Source organism: Cuculus canorus, chromosome 2 (genome assembly GCF_017976375.1).
Source record: "Cuculus canorus isolate bCucCan1 chromosome 2, bCucCan1.pri, whole genome shotgun sequence".
Taxonomy (NCBI): Eukaryota; Metazoa; Chordata; class Aves; order Cuculiformes; family Cuculidae; genus Cuculus; species Cuculus canorus.
In genome coordinates, this window is record NC_071402.1 from 93,662,342 (window position 1) to 93,679,015 (window position 16,674).

A 16,674-nucleotide genomic window follows, 5' to 3' on the forward strand; every position below is an offset into this window, starting at 1 on the left:
ATTTTTAATGGCCAAAAGTGAACAAGAAGACCGGTCATGCCTGATTTGATAGATAACATACCCCAGTGGCTTAAACTTCTTTTGGTCTTGATTCATTAAGCTATTACTTCTCACCAGCACAGGCAATGCTTTCTGAAATTAGTTAGATATTTTCCATTTGAACAACTTAATCACCAGTAGTCCATAAAGTCCCCTAAAACATCAGAGAGCAAAATGTGTGCCACTAAGCTGAGATCTCAGCAACATCTGAGTGTATGTGAACCTAAAGTTAGCCTAATATTATACTAGGGTGTTCCATTGGTTGAATCTGGTCACTCAGCTGTTGTATTTAAGCTTTGAAAAGCCTTTTGCATTCTCTTGCTTTCTTTGTTCAAGATTTTGAGGAAGGGCATAGCACACTTTTAGTTCTGATCTTGATCCTTCTAGTTAAGTCTCTGTAGAGTAAGAGCTAATTCATAATTAGAGGCAAATATTTAACAGGGTAGGAAATGTTACAAGTCCCCAGAAGTTACTTCTGATAATGCAGAAAAACTAGGGATATGGTGTGAGAACATGGATGCCTGGTGTCCTGCTGCATTGCCACAACACAGCAGATTGTTAGTTACAGCATCATAAAAGTATTTACTACTACAATTTATCCAATAAATATTTTCTGCATTATAACCCATGAATTGTCTTAGAAGACTCCTGTGTGGATGAGCCCAAGACATTATCCACAAGCTTCGCACTCTGTGTATGTTAACTCCTGCTGCCTGCTCTGGTGGGCCACATTCATGAAGACAGGTTGCATTCATGTTGGCACAACGGGCAATTCTCTATTCACTGTGTGCTTGCAGGAGGAGCAGCAGAGCAAAAACAGCTCTCCTTCATTAGCTCCCCTAGGCTGTCATGGGGAACTGGACCCTGATGCAGTTGTACTCTCCGTACTTCCTCTGCCTGCTGCTGCCTGAAGGGAAGTAACACATCTGTCCAGAAGGAAATCTCATCTTTGAAAACCCTCTTCAAGGCTCTGTGTGGGAATTCATGCAGGGCTGTGTTTTTCAACCTTTAGGCTAAGCATGCTTTGCTTGTGTTCTCCAAATTCAACTTGAACTTTGGATGCATACATGGTGCAGAAGAGCAGCAAAGAATTTCTGCCTCAGATCTTCCCTGTAGTCATGGCTACAGATCTTGCTGTAATCAGCAGTAAATACATGGCAAAGCTTTAAGAACAGTTTCTAACTTGATTTCATGAATCTTCTCAAAAAACTCACTCAAAGAAGAAAAGAGACTCCCACTGTTCAGGCACAAGTGATTCGTGGGGAGAAGACCCGGAAAAGTAAAAGCTACTTCTCCAAATGCTGCCAGCAAACATCAGGCACATCACCTCATTTCTACTATGGAGCTTCGTGAACAGACCATATTGTTCTTTGTACGGGCTTTTTTGCACATTACTTTACAGAACTAGTTATTCAGACAGAATTTAAAGAGTAACTCATTAACTTTATGGTGGGCTGTATTACTTGTGTGTAGTACAGCAAAGGTCATAGTATACGGTCATCCAGGTGGGAAGGAACCACACTGAGTCTATAGGCCAACATCCTGCTCAAAGCAAGACTAGCTATGGGATCAGACCAGGTTGCTTAGGGCTTTGTCCAGCTGGGCCTTGAAAACCTTAGAGCATGCCAGCTGTACAACCTGTCTGGACAAACCTGTTGCACAGTTTGGCTCTTCTCAAAAGGGAAAATGCTTTCATTGTAATCCAGTCTTGAACATCTCTTGTTTCAATTTTTGCATGCTGTCTCTCCTTGTCCCACCATGCACCACCCTACTGGTAACCTTCTCATAGCTATTGGAGAATTGATGTTAAGTACTCCCTGTGCAAGCTATCTTTTCTCCAAGCTGAAGAAACCCTGGTCCCTCAGCTTCTCCTCACAGGTCAGGTGCTTCAGCCTTCAGCCATTGCAGTGACCATCTGCTCAACTCATTCTGGGCTTTTAATGCCTTTCCTGGGATGTCCTAAACTTGGCATAGTAATCTAGAAACCAGCTAAGGAGAGCTGAATAAAAAGGGAACAATCCCTTGACATTCTGGCTGCCCTTCTACTCACACAACCCAGGAAGCTGTTGGCCTTCCTTGCTGTCAAGGTACAATGCTGGATCATCTTTGCCATCACAAGAGGCAGAGAAAGAACTTTTCTGCCACTAGCAGGATGGTAAACACAGCCAGCTCTGCCACAAGCCCAGGATTCCCATGCACTCTCTCTTTCTCCATGCTGTAATTGTGCTAGAGCAGAATTTGAGGATTTTAATGAGTTTTTTTACCAGCCCTCCTGGAGCAATATTTGCTGCCGTAACTCCAGAACTTCCTAGTACTCTATCTGTGACACTTCAACCTGTAACGTGCTCCATGTAACATGTTCAGTGTTACAGTCATGTTCAGTGGCTAGGAAGCATCAGACTTGGTGTACAGCTCCAGTGTACCATAAACACGTCAGAAGAACCATACAGGAGTAAACCTTCTAAGAAGTGAATTAAAGTCTAGTTATCTATCTCCTTAAAACCAGAAAAGGAACACAGCAACTGTAGTTGTTAGCAAAATAATCTATGTGGAAGCGGTTACGGCTGACCTGTTTGTCATAGGTGTGATGTGCAGCAAATATTGTGGCATCCACTACTATATTTTAAGTAATTGTCATCAGCAGTGGGAAGGTTTCTGTGTCTAACATATCATTCATCAATTCTAGCACAGTTATATCTTAACCATACACATACCTGGGTGGTCAAAATCCTGCTGGGAGCCAACATCTTGCAGAATTGCTCATTATTCTCTTGAGCATGGAGAGCCTGAGCCAAGAGAGATTAATCAGACTTGCACATCTGGCTTCACACAGTTTGCTTCTCTTCTGTCACGAGTGCTTTGTGCAGTGATTTAAGACTCTGGTAATGTTCCACTGAAAAGATGTTTATCACAGACTCCCTTCTTCGTATTTTCACTGTCCAGCTTCTTATTTATCTGCAGATGTCCATGTCCGATAGATATTCCATGCTAGAGACACTAACTGTTTCCACTCCTGGTTCATACATCACATACATTGTGAAATCAAAACCAACAAAGGAAAGAACTAAAACACAGTCATCTCACTCTTACACGCGGAGACAAGTTTTTCTCTTACTTACTCCAGAACATGGTAGCGTGCTTTCCATCAGCATGCCTAGAGCCCATGAGTTGAAGCAGGGCCCCATTTGTTCAGCCCACTTGCTGATCTGACCGCTCAGTAAAACTTGCAGTACAAGGTCTCTGTTACTGATGTCAATGAAGATATACTGATATGTTTCCAAGCAAATGGATCAAAATCATCTCCTATTGCAGTCATTCTCCTTTTAGTCTTTTTTTTTTTTTTTTTTTTTTTAACGGACAAGCAGACAAGGTGAAGGGCAGACAGGTAGATTTAATGCTTCTGGTTCATTTTCAACACTCTAATAACGTATTAGGGCCATATTCAGACAGATTCAAGAACCTGGGTGAAACACAATTGGTCTGAATAAAGCCTTACCTTAAAAATAACAGACAAGATATTTGGCAGCTGTCCAGGGAAGTCACCCAGCACCGATACTACTGAAAACACATCAATGTGAAGGATTTCTTTAAATTTAAGTGGAAACTGAACATCCATATCTTTGTTGTGTTGAGAGGAAATCAGAATATGCACATCTGATTCATGATTAAGTATGTGGTTACTTGGGATAATTAAGATAGACTTGTTCTTCCGTGCAACTCCAAAGCTGTAGTTCCTCTGTCACAAGTCTACTAGATGAATGCTTGCATAAGAAAGGAAAAGAATTTTTCACTATATTTTAGAGGAGAGATGGAAGGATTCCTCTTTGCTTTATACCTGAACCATTTGGCATATTATACTCACTCCCAAAATACAATATTGCTTTAATCTTCAGGATCACAGAAGGCAGCAAACCCTGTTGATACTTCCAGTTATTCTTTTGTCAGAAGCAAGAAATGCCTGGTTGGGATCTCTTTGAATTCACCATTAAGGATGACTCTCCTGCATCATACACAGAGTGGTAGGATGTCCTGGCACAGGCACTGTCAGTTGAAGATGTTAATTGAGATACAGCAGAAATGGATTCGAAACTAACAGTTAAACCTGCACTTTTCAAAATGGAGAGGCAGATCTCGGTGTGGCCTTTGTAATTCAGGACCAGCTCTGGAAGTGAAATTGCCTGCAGCAAAATTTATGAAAACACTTTATTACTAGAAACCCCAAAGAAGCCCTATTCTCAGCGCGCTATACAACTTACTCTTTACTTTTTCTGTTCTTTACCTTTTATTGAAGATCATGTGATGCAGGATGTATATACACAGAATAACATGTATGTAAGAAAAACATGGTAACTTCAAGACCTTTCTGTGCTTTAATAGAAAATCGTGAAAGTAGGGTTTTTTTCCTGCTGCACAGAAGGCAATCTGCTCTAGAAGAGACAGTGCTCTGTGGTTTGGCAATCCCATCAGTTAGATTTCAGTTTTGATGGAGCCATCAGAAGGATGGAGCCATCCTTCAGGAGACAACATGTCAAGTGGATAGGATATTGCATTGAAAGCCAAAAGACTTGGATTCTACTGTCTGTAACTCCCTTACTCTACAATTTGGAAAGGACACTTTCCATGCCTCTGTTTCTATCTTTGCACATCCTTTGCCTCTCCTATGTCTTCAGCCTATAAGCCCTGTGAAGAAAGGGAAGCCTTACAGTCAGTGTGTGGGTTTTAGCATAGTAAAAACACTGACTAGCACTAAAAAAAAGGTCTAATGTCATATCTGACACTGGCTACATGTGTGGTCTTTTTCCACATTACTATCCCTAATAATTTTCAAGAAGTGTTAGTACTTAGAAGTCCTGGTGTCAACCATGTGCACCGTGGCTGGTAGATAGGAATACTACTGTAGGCAATACTCAGAATAGGCCCAGTCGGAGGAAAGAAGAAAAGGAGCAAGAGGAATGATAGTTGATGCTAAAATGAGCCATCCGCAAAAGGTCTTCAGAAATCTGATATCACTCAGCAGAGTAATCATCTTTGAAAACTGGAGAGCAACATCTTGACCCCCAAGCTTTCTCAGGTCAGAAGAAAATTCTGGTCTTTCAGTTCCTTTACCACACAATCACAGAATCATTTCGGATGGAAAAGACCTTTAAGATCATGGAGTCCAACTGTAAACCTAACACTGCCAAGCCCGCTACTAAACTATGTCCCTAAGCACTACATCTATTCATCTTTTAAATACCTCCAGGGATGGGGATGGTGACTCAACCACTTCCCTGGGCAGCCTGTTCCAATCCTTGGCAACCTTTTTGGCGAAGGACTATTTCCTTATATCTAGTTTAAACCTCCCCTGGTGCAACTTGAGGCCATTTCCTGTTGTCCCATCACTTTTTACTTGGGAGAAGAGACCACCACCCACCTCACTACAACTCCCTTTCAGGTGGTTGTAAAGAGCAATAAGGTTTACAATGTTACGGGAAGAAAAGTGAACTGAAGCAACAAGAGGCCAAAGACTGTGCAAGCTGAAAACACTCTTAAACACACCTCACAATTACAGCTCACAGCATATATATTTGCTCTCGGTTTTGCTCTTAGCCTATGTTGTGACCATTTCCCACACCCATCTGGGGAACTATAAGCTCTCACATTATTTTTTCTCCCTTCTGAACACATTCCACAATGCAATTCCAGGAATTTCCATCCCGCATTTAAGTCCTGCAAACCTCTCATTGATTTCCCATGTAAGTCAGGGAAGTCTTTGCCTGGCAGCTCATCTATGTGATTCAATGCACGTGCCTAGAGTTAAAAAGGTTAAAATTCAGTGTGTGAGTCCAGACAAATGTGGCCATCATGTCTTCTGAAAGAGAATGCGTCAATCCTAACAATCTTCTGCCCTTTATAATTTTTTCCTCCTGTACCCTTTGTTTTTGCTCTTGCCTTATACTGTATTTTTTAACACCAGATGTTTTGCACATTGCAAAGCTGTAAGAAATGTGATTGTAGTAATTGCACTGCAGTGGCTGAGAAGGATCAGAAATCCCTGAGCTTTTGCTCCATCAGTGGAGGTGGTGAATCATCATGTAACTTCAGACACCAAATCCCTCTCCCGCTGTTTCCATGCCTGTTGGGCAGGAGACATTGTTCTTACCTCACAGGACTGTTTCGGAGGATTAGGGCTTTAGAGCACCAAAGTGTGCCACAAGCCTTGTTAAGCATTGCTTAATGTGTTTATTAAGGTGCATGCACAGCACTGGGATGTTTTTGTGAGACTCTGCTGCAAAGTGATGGTACTTTTTTTTGAAGACAGTGCTGAGCGCATGCTATGCAGAGTTGTCTGTCACAGCAGGGAAGGAATGCACACTCCCATGTTGACTAGCAACATCAGCACCTGCCCTCCCAGGCAGGTACTCTGAACTCCATCTTACTGCCATGAAAATTAATATCAGGGCCTCTCTTTCTTCTGTTTTAGATCCTGGTGCTCCTGTGAAACTGCCTTGTATGCCAGTTAAACTGTCACCTCCACTACCTCCAAAGAAAGTCATGATTTGCATGCCTTTAGGGGGGCCAGACCTCTCTCTCTCATCCTATTCCACACAGAAGAGCTCCCAGCAGCCTTTGACTCAGCACCATCACACTGTCCTGCCATCCCAGTTAGCAGCTCACCAGCACCAGCTTCAGTATGGCAGCCACAGCCAGCACCTGCCTTCTGGGTCCAGCACGTTGCCAATTCACCCTTCGGGGTGCCGGATGATAGAGGAACTCAACAAAACACTAGCCATGACCATGCAGAGGCTAGAAAGGTAATGCGTCAACTTTTAAAATTACCTGTTGATGTGCACTGTTTCCTGCTAAGCTCCATATCGATATCACCACTTGAGTTATGTTGATGGTACTTCCATCATATGGAAGTACTTGCATATTTGATCTTGTATATTTGATCTTAAAAAAAGTAAGTTCCACAGAAGCTACCTTAGCCATTTGCCTCTGGAGGAGGGCTGTACATTTGATCAGAAAAGCTTTACCCACCTTGGGGGCTGGTTTTTATTACTGTCACTTGTGAGGATCTGTGATACGCTGCTTCACACAGTCTAAGTGAGTGAAGCATGTTGTATAAATGCAAGCTGTCCTCATAGACTGCAAGATCAGCAAGCTTTGGAAAATGTATTTTATCTTGTAGAGGAAAATTGAGCAAGTCCCAGAATAGGGAAGGTAATAAAAAAAAAATGGCATGTCCTGTTTAATACCAAGGGCAGCTTTGTAGCCAGCTTGTTCGGGGAGCATCAGGTCATCCTTCTGTTAGACAAGAAGCTAAAATATTTGGTCTAACAGACAAAATGCCTAATGACTGCCCCAACACCTCTTTTTTATAATGTTGCCTTCGTTATAGTGCATAGAAAATTCAATTAGGAATAGCAGATTCTCCTTACTGCATGAAAAACAGCCAAGGAACCAGAGGCTGTCCCATACTGCCAACTTAGTTTAGTACCAGAATAGCGAGACCTCTGTAATTATATCAGGAAGGCTAACGTTTCTGCCGTATAGGGGAATTATCTGCTGGGGAAGAACGGCTAGAGCTGAGAGGGAGATTCCTGTTCCCATCAGTAAAAGGGCTGTAGCAGTAGGATTGCAAAGAGGGTGTCCCCCCTCTGGGTGTGCCCAGTGACTAGCCATTTATCCCTCCCATTCCCAGCAGGGATGGTCAGATACATCTACATCACTCCAAAGCTTGATGCACAAAGCACAGAGGGTAGTGAGTGTCTCCTAAAGACTCCCTTAGGGCTGCTTTGCCCACGCTGTCCTCAGCATAGGTTGGATGTCTTGCTGTCTGGCTCACACTGTGTGCAGAAGGTACTTTGTTACCCTGAGCCCAGTGACATCTTTCAGAGTATGACTTCACTGTGGCATCTGTTGCCCTACAGCAATGAATGCTCTAATATTTGGGCATCCGTCAGGTTTATGTCTACAAATATGTTTAACGAATTTAAAGGAAGTGATGCTGTTTGATTTGAAGCTGAAATTCTGCTGTTTGTTAAAAACTGAATAAGCAAGGATTCATATCCCAATATGAAGCAATTGTTTCCATTTGCAGAAGAAAATAAGAAAAGGTTGTAGCACTGATATTTCACATCTAAAATGAAAATGAGTTCTAGTTCATGATATTGCAGATGGTTGATTTTTCATTGCCTTTTTGCATCAATTAACTGTTATTTCAATCATGAAATAAAGTATTGAGTACTTCAGTTATTCTCCTCATCAAAACAAATCAATAACATTTCCATTCATAATCTGATGATTGTTTCCTCTGCAACAGCAGTTGTTATTTTCCTAGTATTTGCATGTTAAAGGGGCTATGGAGCTGACACTTGCTGTTAAGTTCTTAAATTACTTTTTCAAGCCATGTTGTGATCTTACTAAATCTGCCAACGTTTTCTTGAAGATTTATGCAGATTTTTAAAATATATGTATTTAAGTTGGGAGAGAATTATTTGCACAAAATGCTGCTGTTTTCTAATGCTTTTGACAGTAGTTCTTTTTCTTTAATTGTATAAAATCTGAATTAACCTGGCAGAAATCATACTACACTGAAGTGTCATTGACACTTCAGCCCAGAAGTCTTGAGGGCTTTCTAAAACTGCTTTCCTCTACTTAAAATATTGTATTGTGCTCACTTTTGTTGCATACATAGGATGGAATCATAGAATCATAGAGTCATAGAATGGTTTGGGTTGGAAGGGAACTTAAAGATCATTGAGTTACAACCCTCCCGCCATGGGGAGGGACACCTCCCACTAAACCAGGTTGCTCAAAGCCTCATCCAACCTGGCCTTGAACACCTCCACAGATCAGGTATCCACAGGTTCTCTGGGCAGCCTGTTCCAGTGTCTCACCCTCACAGGAAAAAATTTCTTCCTAATATCTAATCTCAATCTCCCCTCTTTCATTTTAACAACGCTTACTCCTCTTCCTATCACTGCACTCACTGATAAAGAGCCTCTCCCCAGCTTTCCTGTAGCCCCGTTTATGTACTGGAAGGCTGCTATAACATTCTTTCTGGAGGCTTGTCTTCTTTAGGCTAAACAAGTGAACTCTTGGTAAGATCCTGAGCTTTACTATTCCTTGCGGGAGAACATGCTACTTGGTCAATAGCCTTGAGGAGGTGAGAGAGCATGACAAGTCTCTGAGACACCTTCTGGGGAATGATAAGTTCATTGGCAGCATTTAATTTTGCTGATCTCCGTCTTTATCTCGAAAGAATCTTACAACATCATAGAGTAATAGCCAGGATGCTGCAGTAGTAATGCTGCCAAATCTGCTAATTTGGGGGATTATTTAGAGTAGGATTTTGTTTTTAATAAGGGAAGATCATGTAGACAAGTGCAGATCAGTTTTGTGCTCTAATTTTTTTTCCCTTGGGAAATTTTTTTCTTCCTTATGTCTAGTTTCTTTTGTCTTGGTGCAGTGGAAGCTCATCAAGTTGATCATTGATATTCATTGAATCCATAACCAATTTGTATCAATTGCACATTTTTCCCAGTAAACTTGTCTTAGATCTACTATTCTTCCCTTCACCAGGACTATGATTGTGGACAGGAACAAAGAACAAAAAACTGAAACATCCCCTTCCTCTAGCAATCTGGGTTTTTTGCTTTCACAGTTGAGATCTCTGGAATTCTGATAGTCTAAGAACATATACTTGAAATCAGTACTTTGCCAACAAGTTAGCAGCTTGCCAGAGAAAAATGAGACATCCCTCTGTACCAGTTTGGAAACCAGAAGTTATTTTGCTGTCTTTGACCTTGAGAAAGCTACTGAGCTTTTCTATCTCTATTTTCCCCTTTGACTCACCTAGATCTAGTACATATTACTAAGTTAATGTCATCAGGTACATTAATAGCGTCTAATAGCTATTCAAGTCCTACTTCTTCTTATGACTTAAAATGGCAGTTAGTTCCTGGATTTTTTAATTCATTTTTATTACAGATACTGTAAAACCTTAAGATCATTTGCACACATAACACTTTTGATTGCAAGCATTTTCCAGTGCTTGTAACTTCTATTCCTAACTTTGTCTCAGAAGGGCAATCTGTCCCTTGTCATTGTATGACTATAACGACATATCATTAACGCTGCCAGTTTGCCTCTATTTTCCCTGATAAATTCCCAGCTTTATGTTAGATTATGTTAAAACAGAAAATAGTGTCATTTCCACATAACCTTTTTTCTGCAACCTCTGTTGCCCGTTTGTGTCCTACTGCAAATAACTCTCCTTCAGCCCTAAGCGTATGAGCCAAGCATAAGAAAACTCTTGATTCTGGTATCATTTTTGACCATTTCAGAATGCATTTTAAGAGTTTGTGAAAACCTGATAACCCCTGCCACCGAAATCTTTGGAAGGCTTGATCCTCCTGGTTGAACTGAATTTAAGAGGAAAGACTGTGCCCGAAAGCTGTGTGTCACGAGCAGCAGCAAAAAAAAGCTTTAGAAACCCTCATGTGCCACCAGAATGTATCTTTAATTCTGATTTAGAGAAGCAGCTTCTTCATCTGAAATAGCCTTATTTTCTGCCTTGCCCATATAGTTCTTGGTCTGTCTAGTAAGACGACAATTAATTTCAATTACTCTGTGGGCTCTTATACACTTGCAGCTGAATCAAGACTTCAGTTTGTTCAATGTAGGTACTAAAGAGCTGTTAAGAGGCAATATCTCACTCTGAGCTAAAACTGTATGTGTGGTACAGCACTGAAAAATTGCTGCGTCCAGAAAGACAGTGTGTGAGACCAGTTCCTCTGGGACACCCAGTTCAGCATTAGGCTGTAGATTTATGAAATGAAATGCATTAGACATTCCTGCTGGTGTCTGGTAAAGCTTATAAAATATATATGAGTCAGAAAACATTTATCTTACATAAAACTTGTCAAGAGAATTACTTTTTGTGTACAATTTAGCGTTGCCTAAGGATAGAAATGCTTAATATTTGTAGCTCTGCTCTGTCTCTCACACATATGCCTATATTGTATAAATGTATAGGCAATGGCTTGAAGGTTTTTTTCAGATTTTTTGTTAACTGATAAGTACAGAAGAGTGTACTGTGGATCTGAAAACATGCTGATAAAAAAGTAACTCTTTATTCCAAAATTAAAGAGCCTGGGATGACAGATGAGGAGTGTGTATTTTTTTCCCACTGTATTTTACAAGACAGATTTCACTTTTTGTTTTTAGATTTTGTCTGTGCCATGAGTCACTCATCTACTTAAATTCTGATTTTTCATTAAAATTTTTTCTCACTAGAAACACTGCAAGCTATAGTGGTGTAGCTTTTTTGTTTTAATCATTTAAAGATGATGCAACAGTAATTGGAAATGGTTGTATTAGTCAGCTATGAATTATTCAAATCTATGTGTTAAGATTCATTTATCTTCTTAAAACAAGCACTTACTTAGCTGTAGCTTTGTTCTTTAATTTTGTTGCAAAACGTGAAGCTGATTATAAATGGACTGTTTGAAACAATAGCGTGCTTTTTGGTAAGGAATGCCAACAAATTCTGTCATGTAGACCACCTGACCATTCTGGTTTTTGCTAATAACCCAAAGGAATTTATACACAATGGAAATATCCAGTGACCTTGATTTGTCTTTCTTAAGTATACTGCAGTACTGCGTGTATTTCACAAGTGCTTTGCTTAGACAGCTGACTTTGTCAGAAAGATGTGGAAAATGCTGATTTTAATCAAGAAGAACACAAAACACTAGCAAAAATGAGGGGTTTAAAATAGAAAGTAGTATTATCAAGAAAGTGGATGATTCAGAAAAATTGCGATGAGATAAGCCGACTATTTCTAGATCACTAGTTGAAATAAAGACCTAGCATGGTAATTTGTAAATCTAGTTGCTATCTGATACCTGCTTGATAACCTGGTGAACCAGTTTGATATCCATGACCCCATGAGCATGCCCATAAGGATACATCTGTAACCTGCATACATCCTTCACAGACAGGGAAGCACCAAATAGTCCTGGATGCTGAACTACTTTTTGCTCCTTTCATTTGTACTTCCAGAAGGGACTTACTGAACTTAGGCTTACTCTGTATGTATCTGTGTATTTGTTGTTTGAAAATTAACTGAATGATTCAGTGGTTGTGTTCACCATTGGAAGTTTTTTATTTGCTTTTTTTTTTAGCAGTGTTTTCAGAATTTCATGGCATTTGAGTTTCTCTTGGAAATTCAGTTCCAGATTTTAAACGCTTAAGAGTTACACAAAATAGGTTACAGAGAAAATGGATTTAAAAAATGAAGTTAATAACATCAAAATTACTAAAACATATCAATAAATTAAAAGTTAGTTGAAAGTTTTTAAACATTGTAGTGCATATATGTGTTATTAGGAGAGTTCAGCTGATGAATTCTGGATCTACTTTCAGGATAAAAAATTTTTTTGGGACAAACGCGTTGAACTCCAATACAAAAATTCACAAGTTCTTCATCAATCTTTCATACTTTGTGATGCAAAACATGAATTATCACCAAGGAAATGGAGCATCTCCTTTCAAGGCATCCAGTAAAGCTTTGCATGTCATTGGTTAGTCTGCAATACTAAGTGTTGCAATTAACAAAATGATTTCTTTGAAGAAAGAGAAATATTTCGAGTTAACTCAGTAGAAAATAGTTTAAAGAGAAGAATGCAACATTTTTTTCAATATGCAGAATGCCTCTGGTACTCAGAATAGGCTAAAATATTCAAGGGAATCGAGGCTACTCAGCACTCGGTAAGGTCTGACCCAGATTTGTGTGCCTTAAGTGCAACTTGGCAAGCACATCTGGCTTCACACCTACATTATTGTTGAAAGTAAAATGAGAGTTTAACACAGAGAGGGTACCTGGCAGGAAGATGTTCCCCGCTTTTTATATAGCTGTCGCCTCTGCTGGGACTTAAGAGACAGTAGTTTGTGCTGACTTACAGATAAACCTGAGCAGCCATCATTTTTGCCTGCCAGTCTCCCATTTTGCATTGGAAAAGCAACATGAGCTATTATATAAAAATAGGTTGGAGAACTTGGTTCTGTTCCTGACTTATCCTTTCACCTTTTGTTTGATTTTGATCTTTACCTCCTCGTGTTCCTATTTCCCTACTTGTATTGATACATTCCTTGGTAAAGGGCTTTGAAATCAATACATGAGCAGAGCTAGATGGTGGGAGTACTGACAACAGGTCTGAACTTAGTAAGCTGCAGGAAATGATCAATCACACTTCATGTGACAAAAGAAATATGATGTTAGCTGCGATTCAGTTTGATCTCCAGCATCTGAACGGGGCAAGCAGCCAGAGCAGGAGAAGGGATGTATTGTCACTGCAGCCCCCAGAACATATAACTGTGCAATTAGCAAACAAACCTTCCAGGCTTTAGCTCCCTCCTGCTGTTATTCCAGCCTGCTCCTGAAGTCTCTTTTTCTGAGCCCCATTTCATGTGCTTGGTCCTCTCTGCTTCAGAGTGTTGTGCCCTTGCCTTAACCTCAAGTCAATCAACATGTTCTTGTACAAACAGCAGAAGTCATGATTTCTCTTTGCTTTTGTACAGTCCTCCTCTACAATCTTTACCTTTCCTTCTTTCCACTCTCTTACTCCACCTTTTCCATTCAAGTGAGACTTTTTATCATACTACCTGCAAGCCAGAGGAGACTTCACACACATACTGGACTGAAGCTATATTTATCACTCTGAGTACCTGGTGCAATTCTCACTAAGCCTTGAGACTCTATTTGCTGCAGATCTTATGTTCCCATTCCTGGCTGCCAATATTTCTGCCTGTGTACTGTCCCACCTCTCCGCAGTAAGTGTAATAACTTAAATCTAATCCATAGTCAGTTGAAACCCATTAGATATCTTGCTGGTCATGAAGATCTTTCCATCCTTGTTTCTTCGCAAAAAAAAAGATGAAAGACTGCTCCTTTCCTACAGCAAGAGAAGCAGCTCAGGTCTTCCACTGAGGTTTTCCTTTAGTTTATTTATTTGTTTTTCTTTCCCAACAGCTCTGGTTTACACACAGGTGACAGTGTTACAAAAACAGGACCTGGGGGCCTTCCAGACATGAGACAAGTGCCAACTGTTGTGATCGAATGCGATGACAATAAAGAAAATGTGCCTCATGAAACCGACTATGAAGATTCTTCCTGCCTTTATGGAAGACAGGAAGAGGAAGAAGAGGAAGATGAAGATGAGGATAACTCACTATTTACAAGTAAGACTCATTCAGTTTTTTCCTTCTCATTTATTTAATTTTTCCTCTAAACTCTCAGTACACAATGGAAAAACAAAGCCTGTGAATTTTCTTTCTTGAACATGGCTTTTGCCATGTTTTTCAGGGCTTGGCTACATGAGGACGCTCAATAAAGTAATGCAAAGTAACAAGTAGTACAAATTTATAGTGATTTCCCTAATCCACATGAATGCCTGTCTGAGTAGCTCTCAGACAGAATTCAAATGACTGGTTTTGGTTTACATTAGTTCACTTCCAAAGTGACTTTTAGATTCACTTTCCCAAGTGTCTGTGGTATAGAGAAGCCCTGTCTTTGGCTTAAGTCAAGATCAGCTCAGGAGTTACTTCAGGATTAAGTGCCACTGATCAGAGTTTTTATATATAGTGACTATTATATCATGTCAGAATCATAAGTCTGCACATACTTGGAAGGGGATCATGATCTTAGAATTGGACTCAGATGAGAAGAGAAGAAGTTAATTAATAGCCGTATTGCAGTTACTGTCTGGAGAGGGATCTGTGGCCCCTTCCTGACCTGTCTAAGAAACCTGTCTCCTGCCTCAGGGTGGCATCATAGGACTCTCCTCTAAAGACATGACACCATACTTTATGTATGACAACTGCTTGTCATCATGCAGATGAAGCTGAAGTTTCAAGTCCTTGGATTTCTTTTTGTTGGGAAGCTGGAAGTCATACAAACAAACTATGCTCTTTTTAAAGCATACACAGAGAAGTGTCTAAAACAGGCATATTTCATTTCCTTAGAATGCCTCCTTACTTTGCAAGTGAAATTAAGCAGTCTTTGCTCTTAAACTAAGAAACAGAGCAGAACTGCACTATCTCACGCTCTCTTGCCAAAGCCCAAAAACTTTCATGGGTTTGCCTCTCGCTGTCTGTTTGTGTCCGTCTTCCTGGCTCAAACTGCTTTGGATGCAAGCTTGAGCCATAAAAGGTCACTAGTTTTCACAGTGTCTTTGCCACTGTCACTGCCTGAGAAGCAGTATCAATTAATGTATGTAGAGATTTATACTGCTTCCAGTTGACTTTTAATTCCTTTTAATGCTAGCTTGAATGTCTTGTTATTACATTGCAAGAGAGAGAGAGGTGCCTCTTTCCACATGCTTTAGCTCTGCTGCCTGCCTAGATTCTGAGGCTGAATTATTCATTCCGTTACATGGTTCAGAAACACTGTGTTAGAGAAAGATACAGATGCTACTATCAGTTCTGAAACAAGCTCTTCTTCTCCACTCCCCTCTGTAGAGCAATACTTTTTTTTTTCTTGTATACCTACCATTTTTGTTATTATTATATGAATTGAGGTTAATTGAGCACATGAAGTTAAATGATGCCCCTTTTCCCACAGTCCATACCGGTGTAAATGAAAGCCTAGTATCCTCCCTTGGCTAGTACTTCTCTGCCTACTGCATGCTGTGATGAAATGACACCTCCTTTGGCAGAGCCTCTCCTCTCTCCCACAGGCTCCCTGGCAATGAAAGTCTGCAGGAAGGATTCTTTAGCAATCAAACTAAGCAACAGGCCTTCCAAGCGAGAGCTGGAGGAAAAGAACATCCTCCCCATGCAGACTGATGAAGAGAGGCTTGAACTTAGGCAGCAGATTGGGACAAAGTTAACAAGGTAGGAGACAAAATATATTTCTAACTCTTACCTTTGGAAATACCTGCGGTGATGCAATGTTTATCCTTAGCCTGTAAACATTTAAGATCTGTTTGTTTGCAGTGTTCAAGAGGAAAAGCCATGGGCAGGGTGGAGGCTGGGGAATTAGTTCTCCTCTAATATAACTTCCAATGCAACAGCCCATTTAATTTCTCTTGTATATCCTATGGTTCCTTTGGTCGTATTAAGGATCAGCATGAACTGTGTAGATTTAGTTGGTTTTGGCACATCACTGGGGGAAGTTCAGCTTTGATAACATTTTGAAGTGTAGCTGCAGGTGCCATTTGATAGGCTATTTGTTTGACCAAAGGGCAGAGGTATAACTTCCTCTTCTGATTGCATCTCCTGTGTGTAGTTGAGTCTTTACCAATGCAAAATACTCGTGTCCTTCAGTACTTTAGGTCAGGTTGGACAGATTTATCCTGTCTAGACATTTTCTTCTTCATAACAGTGTTACTCACCTGCTCTTCTGGTTTTCTTTATTACATGGGGCATAGAGGCATTAAATGTGGAAGATTTCTGTCAAGAATTAGTAAATGGAGGTTATATAAAAATGCATAAGAACCTTTTGTGCTCCATATGTGATTTCTTTAATCAAGTCAATAGTGTTACGTTATCAACTTGGTGGCATGCAGACCAGATGAATGCACTCTCCAGTGTGACACCAATAAAACCACAAGGAAAGGACCAGCCAGTTATTGGGCTTCTTCTTGT

General features: G+C 40.3%; 1 protein-coding gene across 9 annotated transcripts in view; it reads left to right on the forward strand.

The window, feature by feature from the left end:
* PHACTR1 (phosphatase and actin regulator 1) overlaps window positions 1-16,674 on the forward strand; it is a 321,265-nt gene that overhangs the window by 252,505 nt on the left and 52,086 nt on the right. For all 9 annotated transcript variants that reach the window (XM_054059099.1, XM_054059098.1, XM_054059103.1 and 6 more), the window contains 3 exons: window positions 6,503-6,833; window positions 14,060-14,268; window positions 15,765-15,921. In XM_054059099.1, the coding sequence (XP_053915074.1) occupies window positions 6,503-6,833; window positions 14,060-14,268; window positions 15,765-15,921 (697 nt within the window). The remainder of the gene's footprint in view (window positions 1-6,502; window positions 6,834-14,059; window positions 14,269-15,764; window positions 15,922-16,674) is intronic.